Source organism: Octodon degus, unplaced genomic scaffold (genome assembly GCF_000260255.1).
Source record: "Octodon degus isolate 3935 unplaced genomic scaffold, OctDeg1.0 scaffold00037, whole genome shotgun sequence".
NCBI lineage: Eukaryota > Metazoa > Chordata > Mammalia > Rodentia > Octodontidae > Octodon > Octodon degus.
The window spans coordinates 15,980,204-15,997,507 of record NW_004524613.1 but is presented as its reverse complement, the minus strand read 5'-3'; the positions used below and the strand labels follow the sequence as shown (position 1 = coordinate 15,997,507).

The window sequence follows — 17,304 nt, the reverse complement described above, 5'->3', positions numbered from 1 at the left end:
CAGTGCCCGAGAGGAAGAGACAAAGGAGCAAAAACACATGCATGACCTAGCCATATATACCCAGAAGTGTACTTTACTAATCCCCTAAGTGGCTCCAAGACAATCAGGTTGACACAGTAAAGCTTAGCTCCCACAGATAGGTTCTACTGTTATTTCTGGTTTATAAGGACACTTCCTTTAGTTTGCTCAGAAAGTGGCAGAGGGATGCTTCAAGTCCCAAACCCAGTTATTCTAACTCCAGAGCCTGTGCTCCTAAGAAGATGGAAGTGTGTGGTCTGTGCTTGGTGAATGATGAGTAATCCATTATAGATAGAGCACCTGGTATGTGCATGATGTCAGATTTGTAGTATAGACTTGGGGCAAACCCTGGGAGTCTTGAATGGGATGTGTTCTGTAAAGCTTCCTGGTGCCAGATGGGGACGTAGCCTGTACCTTTTGTCCACAATCCAGCCTCTTCTGAGTGTGTTCAGCTTGTCCCAAGGGCTGGTGGGAATGGCTTCCTGGGGAAACGAGGCTTCCAATGGGATTAGCTATCTTCCTCTCAATGATTTTGGAAATGCCTCTTCCTATGTTGGCTTGTGCAGAGTAACTCGTGTTCTTCTGACCACCTCTGCGAAGTATAGGACTGCCTCCTACCCTAAATTCATTTACTCTACATCCAGAACTTTCTAGCCTTTGTTTACATTTGGTTCCATATTTCTGCCTCCTTTTTACATGTTTGCCATTTATCAACATAACTCTTACTTGTACCCGAAGGTAGCATTAATGTGTACAATGAGAGGTTATTTCACCCGCAATTAAATATAATTCAACATTGAAAGAATACTACCTACAATCCAGACCCTGTGTCTACCTGTAATACTGATTAATTATTCTTCTCTTCAGCTCCCATAATGTTTTGTGTGTATCTCTACCCTTGTATTATACTATGTTGTAATTATAACATCTTGTACTTTAATTGCCACTTTACTTCTCTGCCTCTTTTGGTACACTGGAAGTTTCAGCAAAGTCTGAGTTTAATTCACCTGTCTTATAAGCGACTCCATCAAGGCTCTGGTACCAAATAGGTAATCAGTAAAAGGTTTGTTGAAAGAATAAAAATTACTTAACTGTTTCTTTTCTATCCTCCTCCACTGCCTGTAAGTTCCGTAAGGACAAAGACTGTCTTATTCAAATCCCCAGCTCCAAGAAAACCATGCCATAATAAATGTGCTCAGTAAATTATTGGATAAGTGAAAATAATATTTCCTCCCAGGGGTAGAAATCTTTGGAGTTACAAAACACATTCATATACATTACTTAGTTGGTCTTTCAGACTCTCTAGTATTCTCAGATCCTCACTGCATGCCCTTTTCCTCTGTTGTCCCACCTATTTCCTTTCTATGGCATTAAGATCTTTTCTGTACCCTCTTTGAATCATCTCGGAAAGAGGCCTTCACCTCTCCTACCAGCCTAAAGGGTAGAAATCTCACTCAGATCAGCACTGAACCAAGACCATGTTTATGCTTTACAGCTTTGCTATCTTGGGAAGATTTGTTAAGCCTTGAGCTTCAGCTTTCTATTCCGAAAATGGAAACACCACTTGCCATCACTAGTGGTTGAGAGGACTGAGCAAAAGGATAAATGAGAGCAACTCTCATAGGCTATGTTGCACTTAGTACACCCTTAGTGCAAGGGTGTCTTTGAGGGTAGAACTTTAGGCATCAGCCAGCTGGTGGGTAGTAATTGTGATTTAAAAGCACATGAAGGGGCTGGGGAAATAGCTTGGTGGTGTAAGTGCCTGCCTGGCAAGCGCAAGTACCAGAGTTCAGTCCCCAATGCTGCATGCCATGCCGGATCTGAAACCCAGGTGCACCATACCAGCCCCAAAACCGGGCATGGTGGCAGGCACCTGTAATCCCAGCACTGGGGAGGCTGAGACAGGAGGATCTGTATGAGCCCAAGCTGCATAGAGAGACCCTGTACCAAAAAAATAAATAAATTATTTTCTTTAAAAAAAAAAAAAAAAAGCACATGAAGATGAAAATATTCCTTGCTCCAAATCTCACTCCTTGTTGTTCTTCACCTCTGTCCCTGCTAGACCCAGGCTTCTCCATACAGTCAGCACCACGGACAGTTCCCACTGCCCCAGGCTTTGAGGCTGCAGTCCTTCAAAGTGTCTAAGTCACGACTTTATTTTGTGTATCCCTGGGAAAGCTATAAAGAATGTCAGAATTTAACTGACATGCTACTACTTGTCATTTGCATTTTAATTTTGGGAATGTTGAAAAATATTTGTCTTAGAATTGATGAAACAATGGTTTATTAGACGTGAGCCATTGACCATTGATTCTTAAAGAGGTGAATAATCATAGTCTTGCCTGCAAGCAGGTACAGGGGCCAAGGGTTCGATCCCAAGGCCTGCCATGCCGGCCCCACCTCTGGAGCATGCTAAGTTGGCAACTGAGACTGGGCATGATGGTGCATGCCTGTAATCCCAGCTCTTGGGAGGCTGTAAACAGGCAGATTACTACAAGTCTGATCTAGTAGTGAGACCCTGAACACCCTGTAGACCCTTCCCTAAAAAACACAGAAATGATAATAATAACAATAAATAAATAATAAAATAATCGTAGCCAACATTTCTTGAATGCTAGCTGCATTCTAGGCTCTTTTCAGCCTGGAATGGGTGCTGTTTGTCCCCTATTATTCACTTAATAACAGTTACATTTGGGCAATGCATGTGTGAGCCAGGTGGGTAGTAAACCAGTGATACTCTTTTTACCATCTTTCTTGCCAAGATAGTTGCAGTTCAGAGCCTCATTTCTCTAGAATATTGCTTCTTGCAGAAGGATAATCTATGTTACTCTTTCCAGACCATGTCATGCCTTAACCTCTCTTAAAAAACATCCTGAGTGCATATCCTATCACCCAACATTTTCATCTCGATTTGTGCACAGAGGAACTGTGTACAAATCACTAAAAGGCACTTACAAGAATGTTTTTGGCAGAGCTATTTGTAATATTTCCATATGGAGGCTACCCAGATGCTCGCTAACAATAGAATAGATGAAAATTATTTTGATATATTCACATAATTACTACAATAAAGCCATGCGAATGAATGAACAGCGATGAAACAAAATAGATGGACCTCACAAACACAGTGTTGACTGAAAGAAGGCAGACACTAAAGAATATACCCTGGATGATTTCATGTATGAAAAACAAAGCAGACAAAACACTGTCGAATCTTAGAAGTCGGAACAGTGCTGCTCTTGGAGGGGAAGTAGCTGGAAACAAGCACAAGGGCTTCTGAGTCACTGATAACATGGTAAACAGCTCTGCGTCTTGATGTGGGGGCTGGTTCCATGGGCGAGTGTGCTACGTAGCATTCATCAAGCTGTGTGCACACTGCTGTTCACCCTGTGGTTGTGTATTTTTCCATGTACATAATTCAACAAACAGTTGTCTTTGAAAAGTCTTTCTCCAGAAGCAAAAACAAACGTTGAGTCTTGTGTGCAAGACAATGAGTAAGAAATGGGGTGGGGTGGGGTGGCTGGCTGGTGACATGGAATGTTTTGAATTATTTGATTTAAGTAGAAGTCATAGCTGGACTTGTAAATCAGGTGAGAAAGGCAGTAAGTAGGCTATGGGCTTTGGATTTTATTCTGCAAATAATAGGGGCTCATCAGAGGGTTTTTAATCAAAGAAGTGGTGTGTTCAGGATCGGGGTTTAGAAAGGTCATGTAGGCCACTGGGAGGAAAGCTGGTAGAAAAAGACTCTTGTAGTGGGAACACTAGTGACCTTAGAGGAGGCAGGTGAGGCAAAAGCGACTCTCTGGAGATTGCACAGCACATAGAGTGACTGGGTCTAGGTTTGTAGCCCAGGCAGTCAGGCACCAATGTCCAGAAGATGCTGTAGAAACATTGGTGAATGGCTGTTAACTGTGAAAAGGGACAGCAAGATTGGCAGTGAGGAGACCTGAATTCTTAGCATCACCATGGCCTTAGGCATCTGTGCCTTAGGGGGGCTTTGTTTCCCTCATCATAGTGAAGGTATTGTTTTGAATGATTCCAGAATGCCCTCTAAATATATGCTTCTTTGATTTTAGGAGAAGGCAAATTCTAAGCTCTAAGGAGAAGAGGATCAGGGTTCTCCTAGAAGTAACTGGGGGTTGAGCTTCCTCAGCCTGTCCTTGGAGGCATAATCAGAAGTATCAGTGTGCTCTGGAGACCTGAGTGTCTGCGGGGGGGGGGGGGGGGCTCAGCCCTCGATTTCTAGATGGATTTTAAGACTCAAACAAGGAAAGCATGGGAGGCCGAAGTCCCTGGGTATAATCAGACCAGAGAAAGGTTGATTGTAGAGGGAGAAGAGGCGGTGATCTCCAGGTTTCTAGGGTTGGGTTATTTTTGTTTTCAGTACTAAGAATTGAACTCAGGGCCTTTGTACTTCACTGTGAATCACACTGTGCTGCATCCTTAGCTTGTTGTTGATACAAGTCTCACTAAGTTGTCCGGGTTGGATTCTAACTGTGGATTCTCCTGCCTCATCTTCCCAGAGTGCTGGGATAATGCTGTGTGCCACCATGCCCAGCTGCCTCCAGGATTCTTATCTCAGAGGGACAAGGTGGGGGGAGCTGCTGTGGGAGGAGGAAGCATTCTGTTTTTTCTGTGCTGTGAATGATCTCTTATGAGTTCCTGTCCCAGTCTTCTAAGAAAAAAATCTTCATGGCATTTTGCAGTTGTTATTTTCTTTGTAAACTCTCAAACAATTTATGCCACACATGTTTTTAAGATCATGTAAAACAATGATTAGCCGATGCTTTGTGTTTTGAGTGACATCATAGTTGCTCTATAATTCATCAATAGCATCTACTCTGCCTTTTATTTTTGTTGTAGAACGTTGCCGTCTCAGGCTTCCCTTTTGTCAAGGTTTTTCTATCAATATTTCCATCATGTTTGTATTAGTTACTCTTCTCTTGTTGCTGGGACAAATACCCGACACCCAAAATGAAGGAAGGAAAGGTTTATTTAGCTCACAGTTACTGGAGGTTTCAGTCCATATTCAGCTGGCTCCAAGGCAGAGGGGCACAGGGCAGAGAGCAGCACTTCATGGCGGCCGAACAGCAGCAACAACAACAAGGAGCAATGGCTACTGAAAGTATGTCTCTCTGTCTCTTATATTACATTCAGGCTCTCTGCCCCAGGCTAGGGGAAGTACTCACACCCATAATCCCAGCAGTACCAAGACCCATAATGCCAGCCTTGGATCACACATAATCCCAGTGGATCATGAGTTAATCCCAAACTCTAGAAGTCCCCACCCCATGACTGCATGAGACTTTGGAGGGACAACTGGACACAGACCATAACAGTGGTGCAACATTGGCATGAGCATTACCAGTTTGTTTTTCTTTGTCGTATACAAGACAAATGTAAATCTTCCTGAAATCCAGAGAGTGTATATATACAATACAATTCTCTGTTTTGAAATTGCAACATTTCACTTGGAATTTGTTTTGTCCTATGTACAGTTCCTACACTGGTCAACTTGTGCTCTGGCAGAAAATGTAATATCAACTGGAAACCAGTAAACCAGTTGTTGAATGTCACATTCTCATTAGTTTGGGAGATAGGGCAAGAAGTTTGTTCATAACATCATTTGGTTTATTACTATGCAAATAAGGGCCTGATGGGTGAGTTCCAGGATAAATTTCTAAATTGAAAGCATAAGTCTTTGCAGTTACAAGGGCACAAAATTTTATGCTATATTTTCGAACTATTGCTTTTCCTTAAGTGTTTTTACATTCCTGCAATTACCACGAGAAGTCCCTGCTAAGTACAGTAGACCTATGAATGCGCTCTCAGTTCAGTTAGTTTAGTGTCTATCTCAGTTTTTACACATTGCTGGGACAAAATACCCAACATTCAAAATTAAGGAAGGAAAGGTTTATTTAACCCACAATTACTGGAGGTTTCAGTCCACACTCAGCTGGCTCCAAGGCGAAGTGGCACATGGCAGAGAGCAACCTTTCATGGTGGTAGCAAAGAGCAGAGAGCAAAGGGACTGGCAGCAGCTCAGGCAGCTAGCTAGCCTCTCTCCCCTCTTTACATTGTAATGCAAATTACCTGCCCCAGGGCAAGTACAGCATCCACACCCATGATAACAATCATGAACCCCAGAAGCTGCCCCATGACTGCATGAGGCTTTGAGGAGACAACTAGACACAAGCCATAACAGTGTCATAATAAATACATTTTTTAATATGGCTAATGGTTCATTTGGTATATACAGAACATTTTCGTTGTATTTCAGCCTTTGTGTATTTCATAGCATCTTGTATTATTTCATGTGTTTCAAATAATTCCATGTTTTGTTGTTTTTTTTTTCTGGGAATAGAACTCAGCACCTTGCACTTGCCAGGCAGGCACTGTACTGCTGCTGCTGAGTCATATCCCTAGTTTAACAATTTCCAACCTTGAATGCAGTTCTGGAATCCTGTCCAGTACATTTGCCTCCACCCCCAACACGCACCCTGCCAAGACCCTCACTATATTCTTGGACCTAGTTCTAACACTGGATCATTCCATTTGGTCAAATGACCATTTTGAACATTTCAACTAGTCAACTATGTACTCGCATTAGTATTTTCTTCATCATTTGAATCAAAGAGATCTTCATCGTTATCTGTATCAGTCAATTCTTGGTTCATTTCACTTTCATAGGAGCTTTTGACTCACATGGCCAGTGTCAAAGTCGTCATCACCATCATCATCCACCCACATCACTCTTCTATTATCAAAACATGTATTTTACCACAATGGTTCATCTTCATCATTTGTATGAGTAATCTGATGATTCACTTTTGACCTCCTCTAAAACTTGCAAATCTGGTTTTTCATGTGCTGTTGTACTAAATTGGGGTACGTCTACCAGAAAAATCAAAAGAAAACATTTTAAAGAACAAACCCTAGAGTGCTTTGGGTATATTATACCCTCTGTGATGCTCAGGTAAACATACCCAAAACCTGTTAGAGCATCACATGTCTGTGGATTCTGGTGTGATATTTTTGAACATGTACACACACCTTGACTTTCATTATACCAAGTGGGTAGACGCAAAGATTGCTTCCTGTATTCCCCAGGCACAGCTACTGAGATGCATAGCTGGCTACTATTACACTAAAGTAAAAATTTACAGTAGAAAAGTAAGGTATGCAGTTGTGGAATCCAGTGTTATGCTCTTCAGGTAATAATGCTTGGTACAGGAAATCTGCTAAAAATAGTGGCATGTGCTCTCATAATTTATCCATATCATTTTATTATCCTGCTCCTCGTGAACACTTGCTTTTTGGAAAAGGTACATTAAACACATTCGTATTAAGGTATAAACACTGTTTTAGGGGCATGGGCACTGTGGGTGCTGTCCTAGGTGCTGAATAGAAGGTACATGAGAAGGAGCTCACAATGTGAGCACATAGGTATCAGCGGGGGTGGACCAGGCACCTTAGCAGAGGTGAAGGTTGAGTTTTTCTGGGACTCAAGGAGTCAGATTGGGGAATTCTTTGAGGAAGACAAGGCATTTGAAATCTAATATAGGGCCCACTGAGTTGAGTTAGTGGCTCAAAATAAATATGGCTTTGGAGTCAGAAATACCTGCGTTTGAAATCAAGCTCTGCCATGAAAAGCTGTGTATTTCCTTGAGGAAATTAATCTTCTTGAGTGTTATTTTTTTCCCTTTGTGAGGTGGAGAAGTAACTATCTCATGGTTTATTGTGAGGAGTAAATAAGAGGATGCCGATGTAAAGCACTTAGCGCTGCACCTGGCACAGAGGTAATAGCATGATGCCAGCCCCCCTTGTCCAGGGCATACCATGTGCCACAGCCCACCCAGGCTCTCCAAGGTTTAAAGCATTATGTGATTATGTTACTGGTTGTGTTCAATGCTCACAGCATCCCTAAGAGTTCAGTGCTATTACTCCTATGGAGTTTAGAATGTCTAGGTATGTCTCTGAGAGACACAAATGCAGCTTGAACTGAAATTATCACAGCAGCGTTACTCCCTACAGTCCTAACCTGGAGAGGAAAAGCAAGCATCCATCACCAGTACAATGGATAAATAACGTAGGGAGTAGTTGCACAATGGAATGTCACATAATGGAGTTGATGAATGTTCTATAGATGCTAACAATAGTGCACATGAATCTCTTGCTCTATGATACTGAGCAAAAAGCCAGTCCCCCTCCCCCATAGACACATTCTTTACATGCAAAACTAGACAAATTAGTAGCTGGTATTAGAGGAGCTACCCTTGCAAACGTGATAAAGATGGACGACGAGGCATGTGGGGTCCTTGGGTCCTAGCAAACGTGTGCATTGGGTGCCAACTACAAGCATTTGGCTTGTAAATATTCATCAATTCCACTCTTAAGGGACCAGCGAGATAGCTCAGCAGTCCAAAGCACCTGCTTAGACAAGCTTAAGCAAATGTGCAGGGACCGAGGTTCAATCCCCAGCACCACATGCTGTGCCAGCCCCACCCCCAGGGCACGCTGAGTTGGCCACAAGAAAAGAAAGAAGAAAGTTGTACTCTTAAGGTTTGCACATTCTTCTCTATATATCTTACACTATATTAAAATGGTACCAGAAAAATTATCTCCCACACATCTCCTCTGACAATCTTTCTCCCTACGATTATTCACCTTTAGCAATTTGGTTCATAGTCTTCCAATTTTCTGTACATATGCTTCAATACAAGGTAAAATTCTCTTGCATGCTGTCCTCCCTCTCCCTCTGTCCCTGTGCATGTGTGTGCACGCACACACACACACACACACACACACACACACAGAGCTATGTATAGCTTTACAAAAATGGCATCACATTTTACATACTTCTCTGCAACCTGCTTTTTTAAACTTACCCAGTATGTTAAGGGAATCATTCCATGCCGCTGTAGATGTAGAGGATTCTTTTCAACAGTTACACAGTATTTTATTATGGTATTGTTTAGTTAATTAGTCCTGTATTGATGGACAGCTAATTCCAGCATTTCACTGACGTAAACAATCCTGTGGGGAACTCCTTTGTGCTCAGCTTTGTGTATTTCTGTGACAATTTGTGTAGAATGAATCGGTAAGAGTAGAATACTTAGGTCTAAAGTGGTAATTAATGTGGTAATGGCTTGTGGGTTGGTGAATTGGAAGCAGGAAGAGCAGTTAGGCTGTTGAGTTTAAGCTTGAGGTAGTGGGAGTGCTTAGCTGTGAAAACAGACAAGAAGGAAGAGATGTAAGGTGTAAAAGTTATTAATGACAAAGACTTTATGAGATCTGGCATTTGATGAAAGAGTAAAAAGTGGTGTTACACTTCTGGGAGGTTCTGAGTTTGGGTAGCTGGGCAGATTGGAACATAAATCCAAAGAAGCTGATTAGGGAATGTGGGGCTGATTAGAGAGTGCTGGGTGCTGTTTGATTCAGACTGAATCCAAGGAACCTGCTCCTCACCCAAGCAGTGACATCCAAAATGCAGTTGCTGCCATGGTCAGAGTTAGAGGCAAGAGTGGGAAGTGAGATTAATGTGTATGTGTGGGAAGAGAGCGAGAGCTAGAGTGAGGATGAGAGAGAGACAGACACACACAGAGACAGAGGGGACAGACAGAGAGACAGAGACAGAGACAGAGGGAAGAAAGACAGAGATAGACAGAGAGGAGAGAGAGAGACAGAGACAGGAGAGAGAGACAGAGATAGAGGTAGAAGAGACAGACAGGAGAGAGTCAGACAGACAGACAGGAGAGAGTCAGACAGACAGACAGGAGAGAGAGACAGAGGGGAGAGAGAGAGACAGAGATGGGGAAGAGAGAGACAGAAACAGAGAGGGACAGACAGAGACAGGGGAGAGAAAGAGAGAGACAGGGACAAAGACAGAGACAGAGAGACAGTGAGAGGAGACAGAAACGGGGGGGAGAGAGAGACAGAGACAGAGACAGAGACAGAGACAGAGACAGAGTCTGAGACCTAATGTGCAGGAATAGGGTAGAACGAGAGGATAAAGGCAGTGGTCCAAGGCAGGAAGAGACGCAGTAGAAAGTACTATCAAGGGTGTCAGAGAAGGAGGAGTCAAGTGATGCTGCCTCTGAGGATGACAACAGCAGTAGCCCGAGTTTATTCCTTTCCCTTCTCCGCTCTCCCATGCCCATGGGAGCTGTCATTTCATTACATCTTGCGCTTGCTCTTCCAGGCACTCAGCATACTAGTGATCAGTCAGTGTGATCATCTGGGCATTGTCAACAGCCTCCCCTCTGACAGGAGTAGGGACCACGCCACCCTTGCTGGCTTCTGGCTCAGCATCTAGCAGTGTTGGGCACACAGTGGGCCTGGTAATCCCAGGTCATTGCTGCCTCCTGGCAGGACTTCAGCAATCCACGTACCTGCCTTTCTTCTCCCACGTACACTGTACAAGTTGAGAGGGAAGGATCTTAGGACTCTGCAGGAGAAAGTGCAAGCTGTACAGTTTTTAAGTTGTGGGTACAGCAGATATGAGTGGGTAGTCAAAAAAAAAATGAGTCATCCAACCTCAGTGTATTGTAGCTCAGAGTAGCTGGCCTTGAGGACAGTCTCAGTGTCAGTCCCAGAGTTTACCAGCCTCAGACTCCCAGCTCCTGTAGTGGTGTCTTAGGATGATGGTGTATGACATAGCCTGTGATTGGCCCCATAGCCATCTCTGGAAAGTGTGTCCTCCTGTTAGCAGTGTTTATTGTGCTGTGATTCTTATGTCCACCTCCCATAGAGGCAGTGGCGGTTCCTTTGCAATACTCCGAACCCTCCTATGTGAAAGTTCTGGACTTTGACTCCTTGGGCTGCTGTCCTATCTTGTGATGGGGTCCCTGTGACATGGTGTGTGGAAGAGGCACTCCCAGGACAGCACAAAAGGAAAGGAGGTGACAAGGTGTACTTGTGAGCAGACTCCACTGAGATCCATCCCCAGACCTTCCTTAGATCCTGTATCATGCCTCAGGTGGTTCTGAGCTCTGGATGAGGTTCTTCTGCTCAGTGTAGTCTTTGGTTCAGGTCAGGGCAGCAGCAGGGCAGCGGTTTCATTTCACATTCCCAGCCAGTCTGCCTGTGTGATAGCCAGGTGGATTCTTAGTCCAAGAGAAAACCAAAAACAACTCATGCCAGGAGTTTATAGGCTGGGTGTGGACTACACCTATCATCACAGCTACTCAGGAGGCTGAGGCAGAAAGATGTTAAGTTCTAGCCAATCCTATCCTGAGAAAAAAGGACTGGAAATGCAACTCTGGTAGAGTGTTTGGCTAGCATGTGAGAGACTGAAGATCCGATCTCTAATACTGAAAAAAAAAAAAAAAAGAGGAGATCTAGGTGGAATACCACACCGTTCACCACAGCGTTCTGGGCTCCTGTGGACTAGAAGAAAGGCTGTTCATTTCTGTCTCCTGTGAGGTGTGGTACCGTGGAGGCCAGCCCTTCACAGTGTGGGCAACACCTTGTATAGGCCTCTGCCTAGCAGGGTACTCAGAAACCTGTGTTGGAGCAAAAGGGCCATACTCAAGGGGTTGGACCTAAGATGAGACCTTGTGCCTGGTCAGGAGCAGTCCCTGGAGACTGGCTTGTTAAGCCCTGTAAATGGGGCAGAGGTGGTACGGTAGTCATGTTGTAAGAGATTGGAGAGCAGGAGGTTAGGCAGATGGAAATAAGGAAGAGCAAAATACAGAGAAAATATCTTTTCAGCCAAGTGGGAAAAAGATCAACTATTGGGGGAGTGTGAAAACACTGGGAGAGTCACTTTGAGGCCTATGATGGAGACAGCAATAAATAACCAATGAAAGGGCCCAGGGCCCAGGCCTAGATGGTGAGTGCCACGGGTGTGGTTGTGTACAGCCAGGTCCCTAGTTTGGGGAAAGTGGCTTGTCTGTGAGGGCATCAATAAGATAGCATTTGAGGGTAAATCTGGAGGTGTCAGAAGTGTTTCTCTCTCTGCAGCAGCTGTGGCTACTTCTGGGTGGCATCTATTATGTGCCATGCTCGTGGCAGATGTCCATCACTTACCTTTTGCAGGGCAAGTGCTGTCTAGTATATCCCGGTTTCTGCTGGGTGGTTTGGCTGCAGGGTCAGGCTCCCATGTACGCTGCACCAGGCCTGTTGTGAGGCTGAGCAGCCTGGGCATGCAGTGCATGAGGGCTATAAAATGCACAGATGTGTGGCATGCCCCAGCCGCCTCCTCAGCCCCAAGAGCTTGCATGTCATTCCTCATCTGGGGGAGATGGGTCAACTGTGGTAGGTGGAGACTGCAGCATGAGGCTCTGGGTAGGAGTCCACTGGGTCAGAAGCCCAGCAGGTGTTACAGGTGCCTAGAAGGGCCCGGTCCTGGGTCTGAAGCCCTAGTGGCAGATATGTTTGTCCTGAATATGTAAGTGTGTGTGTGTGTGTGTGTGCGCGCGCGCGCGTGTGTGTGCAGTCTTTCCACACATCTGTTTCTGAGAATGCCTGCGTATATTTCTATGCCTCTCTTTGTCTCTGTACCTGTTATACAGAACACAGAAATGGTAATCAGTAATCTGCAAATGCAAGTTGAGGGAAGAAGAGAGGGATGGAGTAGAAACAGCAGGAACACATGATCAGGAACATGCAGCTGGTACCCCTAGGAGCACGCAGAGTGCCCGTTTCTCTGTGTGCTTTCTTCAGCGGGTGGGTGTAGACTTCTTATGCATGCGCACTGTATATGTGTCAGGCGCACACGTGTGCACCTATTGGGCTCAAGAAACAGAATGGCAGGTAAATAGAGACTGATGGAAACACACATTCTTCAACATACCTTGTCTTGCCTGCGTATTCCTGTGTGTCAGTGGGTGTTTTTCTGAGTATGTGGGTGTCTATGAATATGAATAATGTGAATATGGAAATGTAGGCACCTGCCCTGGGAAACACAGAGCTCCCACATCCGAATACACATAGGGAGGTTGGCAACACCATCATCCGGCTAGGGGGAGGGGTGCCAAGAGGAGGCCAGCCATGGGTGACCTGGGACTTCTGGCAGGAGCAGCTTTTGGGCCCTGAGCTATTGCTTTCCCCAGGAGGTCAGTCAGCAAACACCACTGTCCTTATGGGCCATTAGAAGAGAGCCAGTACGAACTGCCCCTGCCACACATATCCAGAGCAAGTCATGGTCCCTGTGGGTCAGACAGAGTAATAAAGCTCCCTGCAAATCATCAAACCATGGAGCCCAGGAGCAGGCAGCCTTGGGGGCACAGCCTGGCTCCCTCCCTGACCTCTCTCCACCTGTCCTCAGCACTCAAGTGGGGAGGACAGTGCATCCACCTCTCAGGTGGCTGTGAGGACTGAGATTATTCTAAGGGTGACCCCAGTTAACCCCACAGTCATTAGTTGACCACCTGCAGTGGATTAGACCCTATTTGGGGGCACAGAGGCTTCCCCCAGGGACCAGAGTTCCATGTCCTCATGGAGTTTACCTTGTTTGTAAAGGACACTGGTCAGCACTGAGCCGGCAAGGTAGAAGACATTGGGGTGGTGAATCCAAGCAGGAAAACCAAAGCAGGATATTAGGGCGGAGAGGGATGGGTGGTGGAGACAACTGCTGTCTCAGCGAGGCTGGAAGTGGTGAGCAAGGACATAGGCTTGGGATGCTCTTTGATCAGACGATGGATGTGAAGGAGTGAGTTGGTGGCCAGAGAGGTGGCTCCAAGAGAGAAAATACCCAGTGCATCATCCTGTCACTCTTCTCTTGCACAGTTGAAGAAATGGAGGCAGAGAGGCTGAATAATTTACTCACAGACAATGAGAAATTTTTAAGAGTTGAACCTAGGCCCCCTGGTTCCAGAGCCAGGAGTCTTAAGTCCGTGGTTCCTGAGTGTGAATTTTGCATCCGGGGAATATTTGGCAACGTCTAGAGGTGTTTTTGGTCATCATATCTTGACTGAGGGTGCTACTAGCAGCTGGTAGAGAGGCCAGGGATGTGGCCTGCCGTTCCAAAGTGCATAGAGCTGCCCCCGACACACACACACAAAGCAGTGTGCAAGCCACAGTGCTGGGCATGCTGAGGCTGGGAATCCCTGTCTGAATGCAAGACACCAAATGAGAGTAGGATATGTAGTAGGTCCTCCATAATAGAAGGGAGGCAGAAGTTATTTGGAAAAAGGAGAAATGAATTTCCGGAGAGGTATGAACATGTAAGTGAATCCATTCATTAAAAATCCCAGGTGGAGGGCTGGCGAGATAACTCTGCAGACAAAGTGCCTGCTTAGGCAAGCACAGGGACTGGGGTTCTGTCCCCAGTACCACATGCCGTGCTGGCCCACCCACAGGTGTGCTGAGCTGGTCACCGAGTTCGGGCATGGTGGTGCATGCCTGTAATCCCAGCACTGGGGAGGCTGAAAACAGAAGGATCACTATGAGTCCGAGCTGCTTAGTGAGACCCTGTACTAAATATATTTAAAAAAAGAAAACAAACGGGGTGCTGTGTGGTGCTGTGTGCTAGGCGAGTGTGAAGAGCAACCCTATCCTGGGGGCAGGGGTGCTGGTGAGGCCAGTAATAATGAGATTGGTGGGGTAGACTCGGGGCTGAAGAGGGGCCACACAAGCTGCTAAAAGTAACCATACGACTTGTCTCTGTACCCACCCTGTGTCTCTCCCCATCTCTCTTGGCCTCTGCTCAGGAGACAGCCGGAGGCTGAAGGGTGCCATTCAGCGGAGCACGGAGACGGGCCTGGCTGTGGAGATGCCTAGCCGGACACTGCGTCAAGCCAGCCACGAGTCCATTGAGGACAGCATGAACAGCTATGGCTCGGAGGGCAAGTGAGTGTGGGTCCCCCAGCTCCCCCAGCTCGCAGTCTTCTTCGGGAGGGGAGCTGATTGGTCCTGCAGGAGCCCTGGTCCCCAAGCTCGTGGGGTGTTGGCTCAGGGCTCCTGGATGGTGCCCATCTTCAGAAAGGAGGCAGGAGAGATGGTGGGACACAGGCTGTGGGTCCCAGGCTCACCCGGAGTCCCAGCTGTGTGGCCTTTGCAGGACCTCTTCCTGAGCCACAGTCCCCTCATCTGTGAGGCAGTGTCGACAGCACTCGCCGCTTGGGGAGTTCTGAGGGTTAGACGTTCATCATCCACGGGGTCACAAGTTAGTGCTTACAGAGCCAGCACTGTTGTACGCCAGTGTTGGTAAATAAGCAAGGGACTGGGAGAGGTTTTGTTATCATCATTATCGCTTCCTTTTTTAGTTTCTTAAATCCCGGTTAGATTTTAAACATATAAAGTGCAGTTCGATAGATGGCGTTGCATGTCCATCACATGATAAGACATCCGTGCTGCCTGACACCAGGCCAGCTTTTGCCTCCCAGGGCTGCAGATCAGAGTCACTGTCCAACTGGTTATGAACACGGTTGGCAGGGCCCAGATCCTGAGCCACTGAGTTAGTCTCTGGCAGTGAAGTCCAGAAACTCCATTTCTAAAACGCTGTTTGGAAGAAGAATTCATCCAGTCTAAGGGTTTCTCATCTTTATGGATTTGGGGGATGACTCCAGACCTGTTTTCTCCCAGCATGCACTCTTTCTCACAGACACAGTTGTACAAACCTGCTCTTCTTATATGGTGGGGTGTGCCCAGATTTCCCCTAAAGCCCATCTCAGGCCTATGGCAATGAAACTTGAATCCAGAGTGACTTTCATATCATGCGTATGGCCGAGGCACCCATAGAGGTTCAGGTGCTTGCCTGGGTACAGTGCATGCAAACAGGCTGGAGCCCAGGAGTCCCAGTCTCTGGCGGGGGCTTGTTCCACAACAGTGCGTTGCTGTCCTCTGGGCCAGGGACCAAGTTACGGTGTTAGGACGCTTGTTGTGCACATCAGGAGACAGACTTAGAAGGGTTAAGATCTGCACTGTGCTGTACAGGTGTCACCAGACACATAGAGCTGTTTAGATATAAATTAATTAAAATTAAATAAGGCACATTATTCTGTCCTTCTGTCACACTGGCCACATTTCAAGTGTTCAGTAGCAACATGTGGCTCATGGCAGCTGTGTTGGTGAGTGCAAAAAATTGAATATTTCCATCCCAGCAGCAAGTCCTACAGGACCACACTGGTGGAAGGGTTTATTCAAGAGCAGATGTGAGCTTCATGGGGTGGGCTGGGTTGGGGCTCTGCCTCTACCTTTTGCATCCCTTTATTTCTGGCTCTGCCAGTTGAGGCCACCTCCTGGCCAGAAGCCTTGTCTACCCCAGCCCCTCCCAAACCCAGCATCTCTGGCCTTGTGAATGGCCTTGCCTTGGCAGACACTGCAGTGCCACCCACTCTGAGCAGCTTTCTGGGGAGGGGGTGGGAAGAAGAGGAGGACAGGCGGAAGATGGAGGAGGAGAAGGAAGAGAAGGGGGAGGAGGAGGAAGAGCAAGAGGGGGAACAGGAGGAAGGCAGCTAGTGTGTTCTTTAACCTGAGACATCCGGCAGGAAGGTGTCCTCAGCACTTGAGGAATGGCAGGTCCCTGCTGACAGTTGTGTGAATCATGTGGGTTCAGGAGGCTCAGGGCTTAGCCCTGGCTCTGCCCCTGACCCTCTGGGTGACCTTGGGCCCAGCTGTAGGCTTCTCTGAACTTTGGGGAGGGTGGTGAACAACATGTTGGGCTCCTGGGCGGGTCAGGAGCACCGGGTCATGGGCAGGACAGCATGACGCAGCCCATTTCCCGGAAGAGGAGGGGAAGGCTGAGGAGGGCATGTGACGTGCCTGCAAAGAGAACATAGGAGGATGTGAGCGGGAGACAAGGTGACGCTTGCACGTGCAGAGCCTTGGAAGGTGGCATTAGTATTATTTGCTAGAAATGTGCTTAAGAGACCAGTGAGTCAAAATTACATTAGAAACAGGTTCAAAGACAGGACTCATCAGCCACATGGTGCTTGCTTTTGCTCCATTCTGCTTTTCAGTAGTTTTTTGGCTTCGGGGAAGCTACTTTCTCTCTGAACCCAGTTTCTCCATCTGAGAGTTTTTTGAGGATTTAATGAGTTAGTACATGAAAAAACATGTAGAACAGTAGTCTGCACATGCCCGGTACTGGACATATTTTCTGCTAGCTTTGTTAGTTAAGTGTTGGATTGTCTGGAATCAGTTGCATTCTGACAGACACTATGTGCCACTCCAGAAACTGTTGTGTGTATACGGTGCGTGACACAGTGTAAGTACTGAGCAAATGTTATAAGTACTTAGCATTGAGTACTGACTATGATAAAAGGTTTGGGGGGTAAACCCCGGTGAAGAAGGTTGAGTGATGCTGGCCCAGCAGTGGGCTAGTGTTGTCCTCCTGAGAGG

The 17,304-nt window shown here is 46.4% G+C and overlaps 1 protein-coding gene across 1 annotated transcript in view; it reads left to right on the top strand.

The window, feature by feature from the left end:
- Positions 1-17,304, top strand: part of Rims4 (regulating synaptic membrane exocytosis 4) — a 58,221-nt gene that overhangs the window by 26,918 nt on the left and 13,999 nt on the right. The window contains exon 2 of the mRNA XM_004630936.2: positions 14,673-14,811. Within this exon, the coding sequence (XP_004630993.1) occupies positions 14,673-14,811 (139 nt within the window). The remainder of the gene's footprint in view (positions 1-14,672; positions 14,812-17,304) is intronic.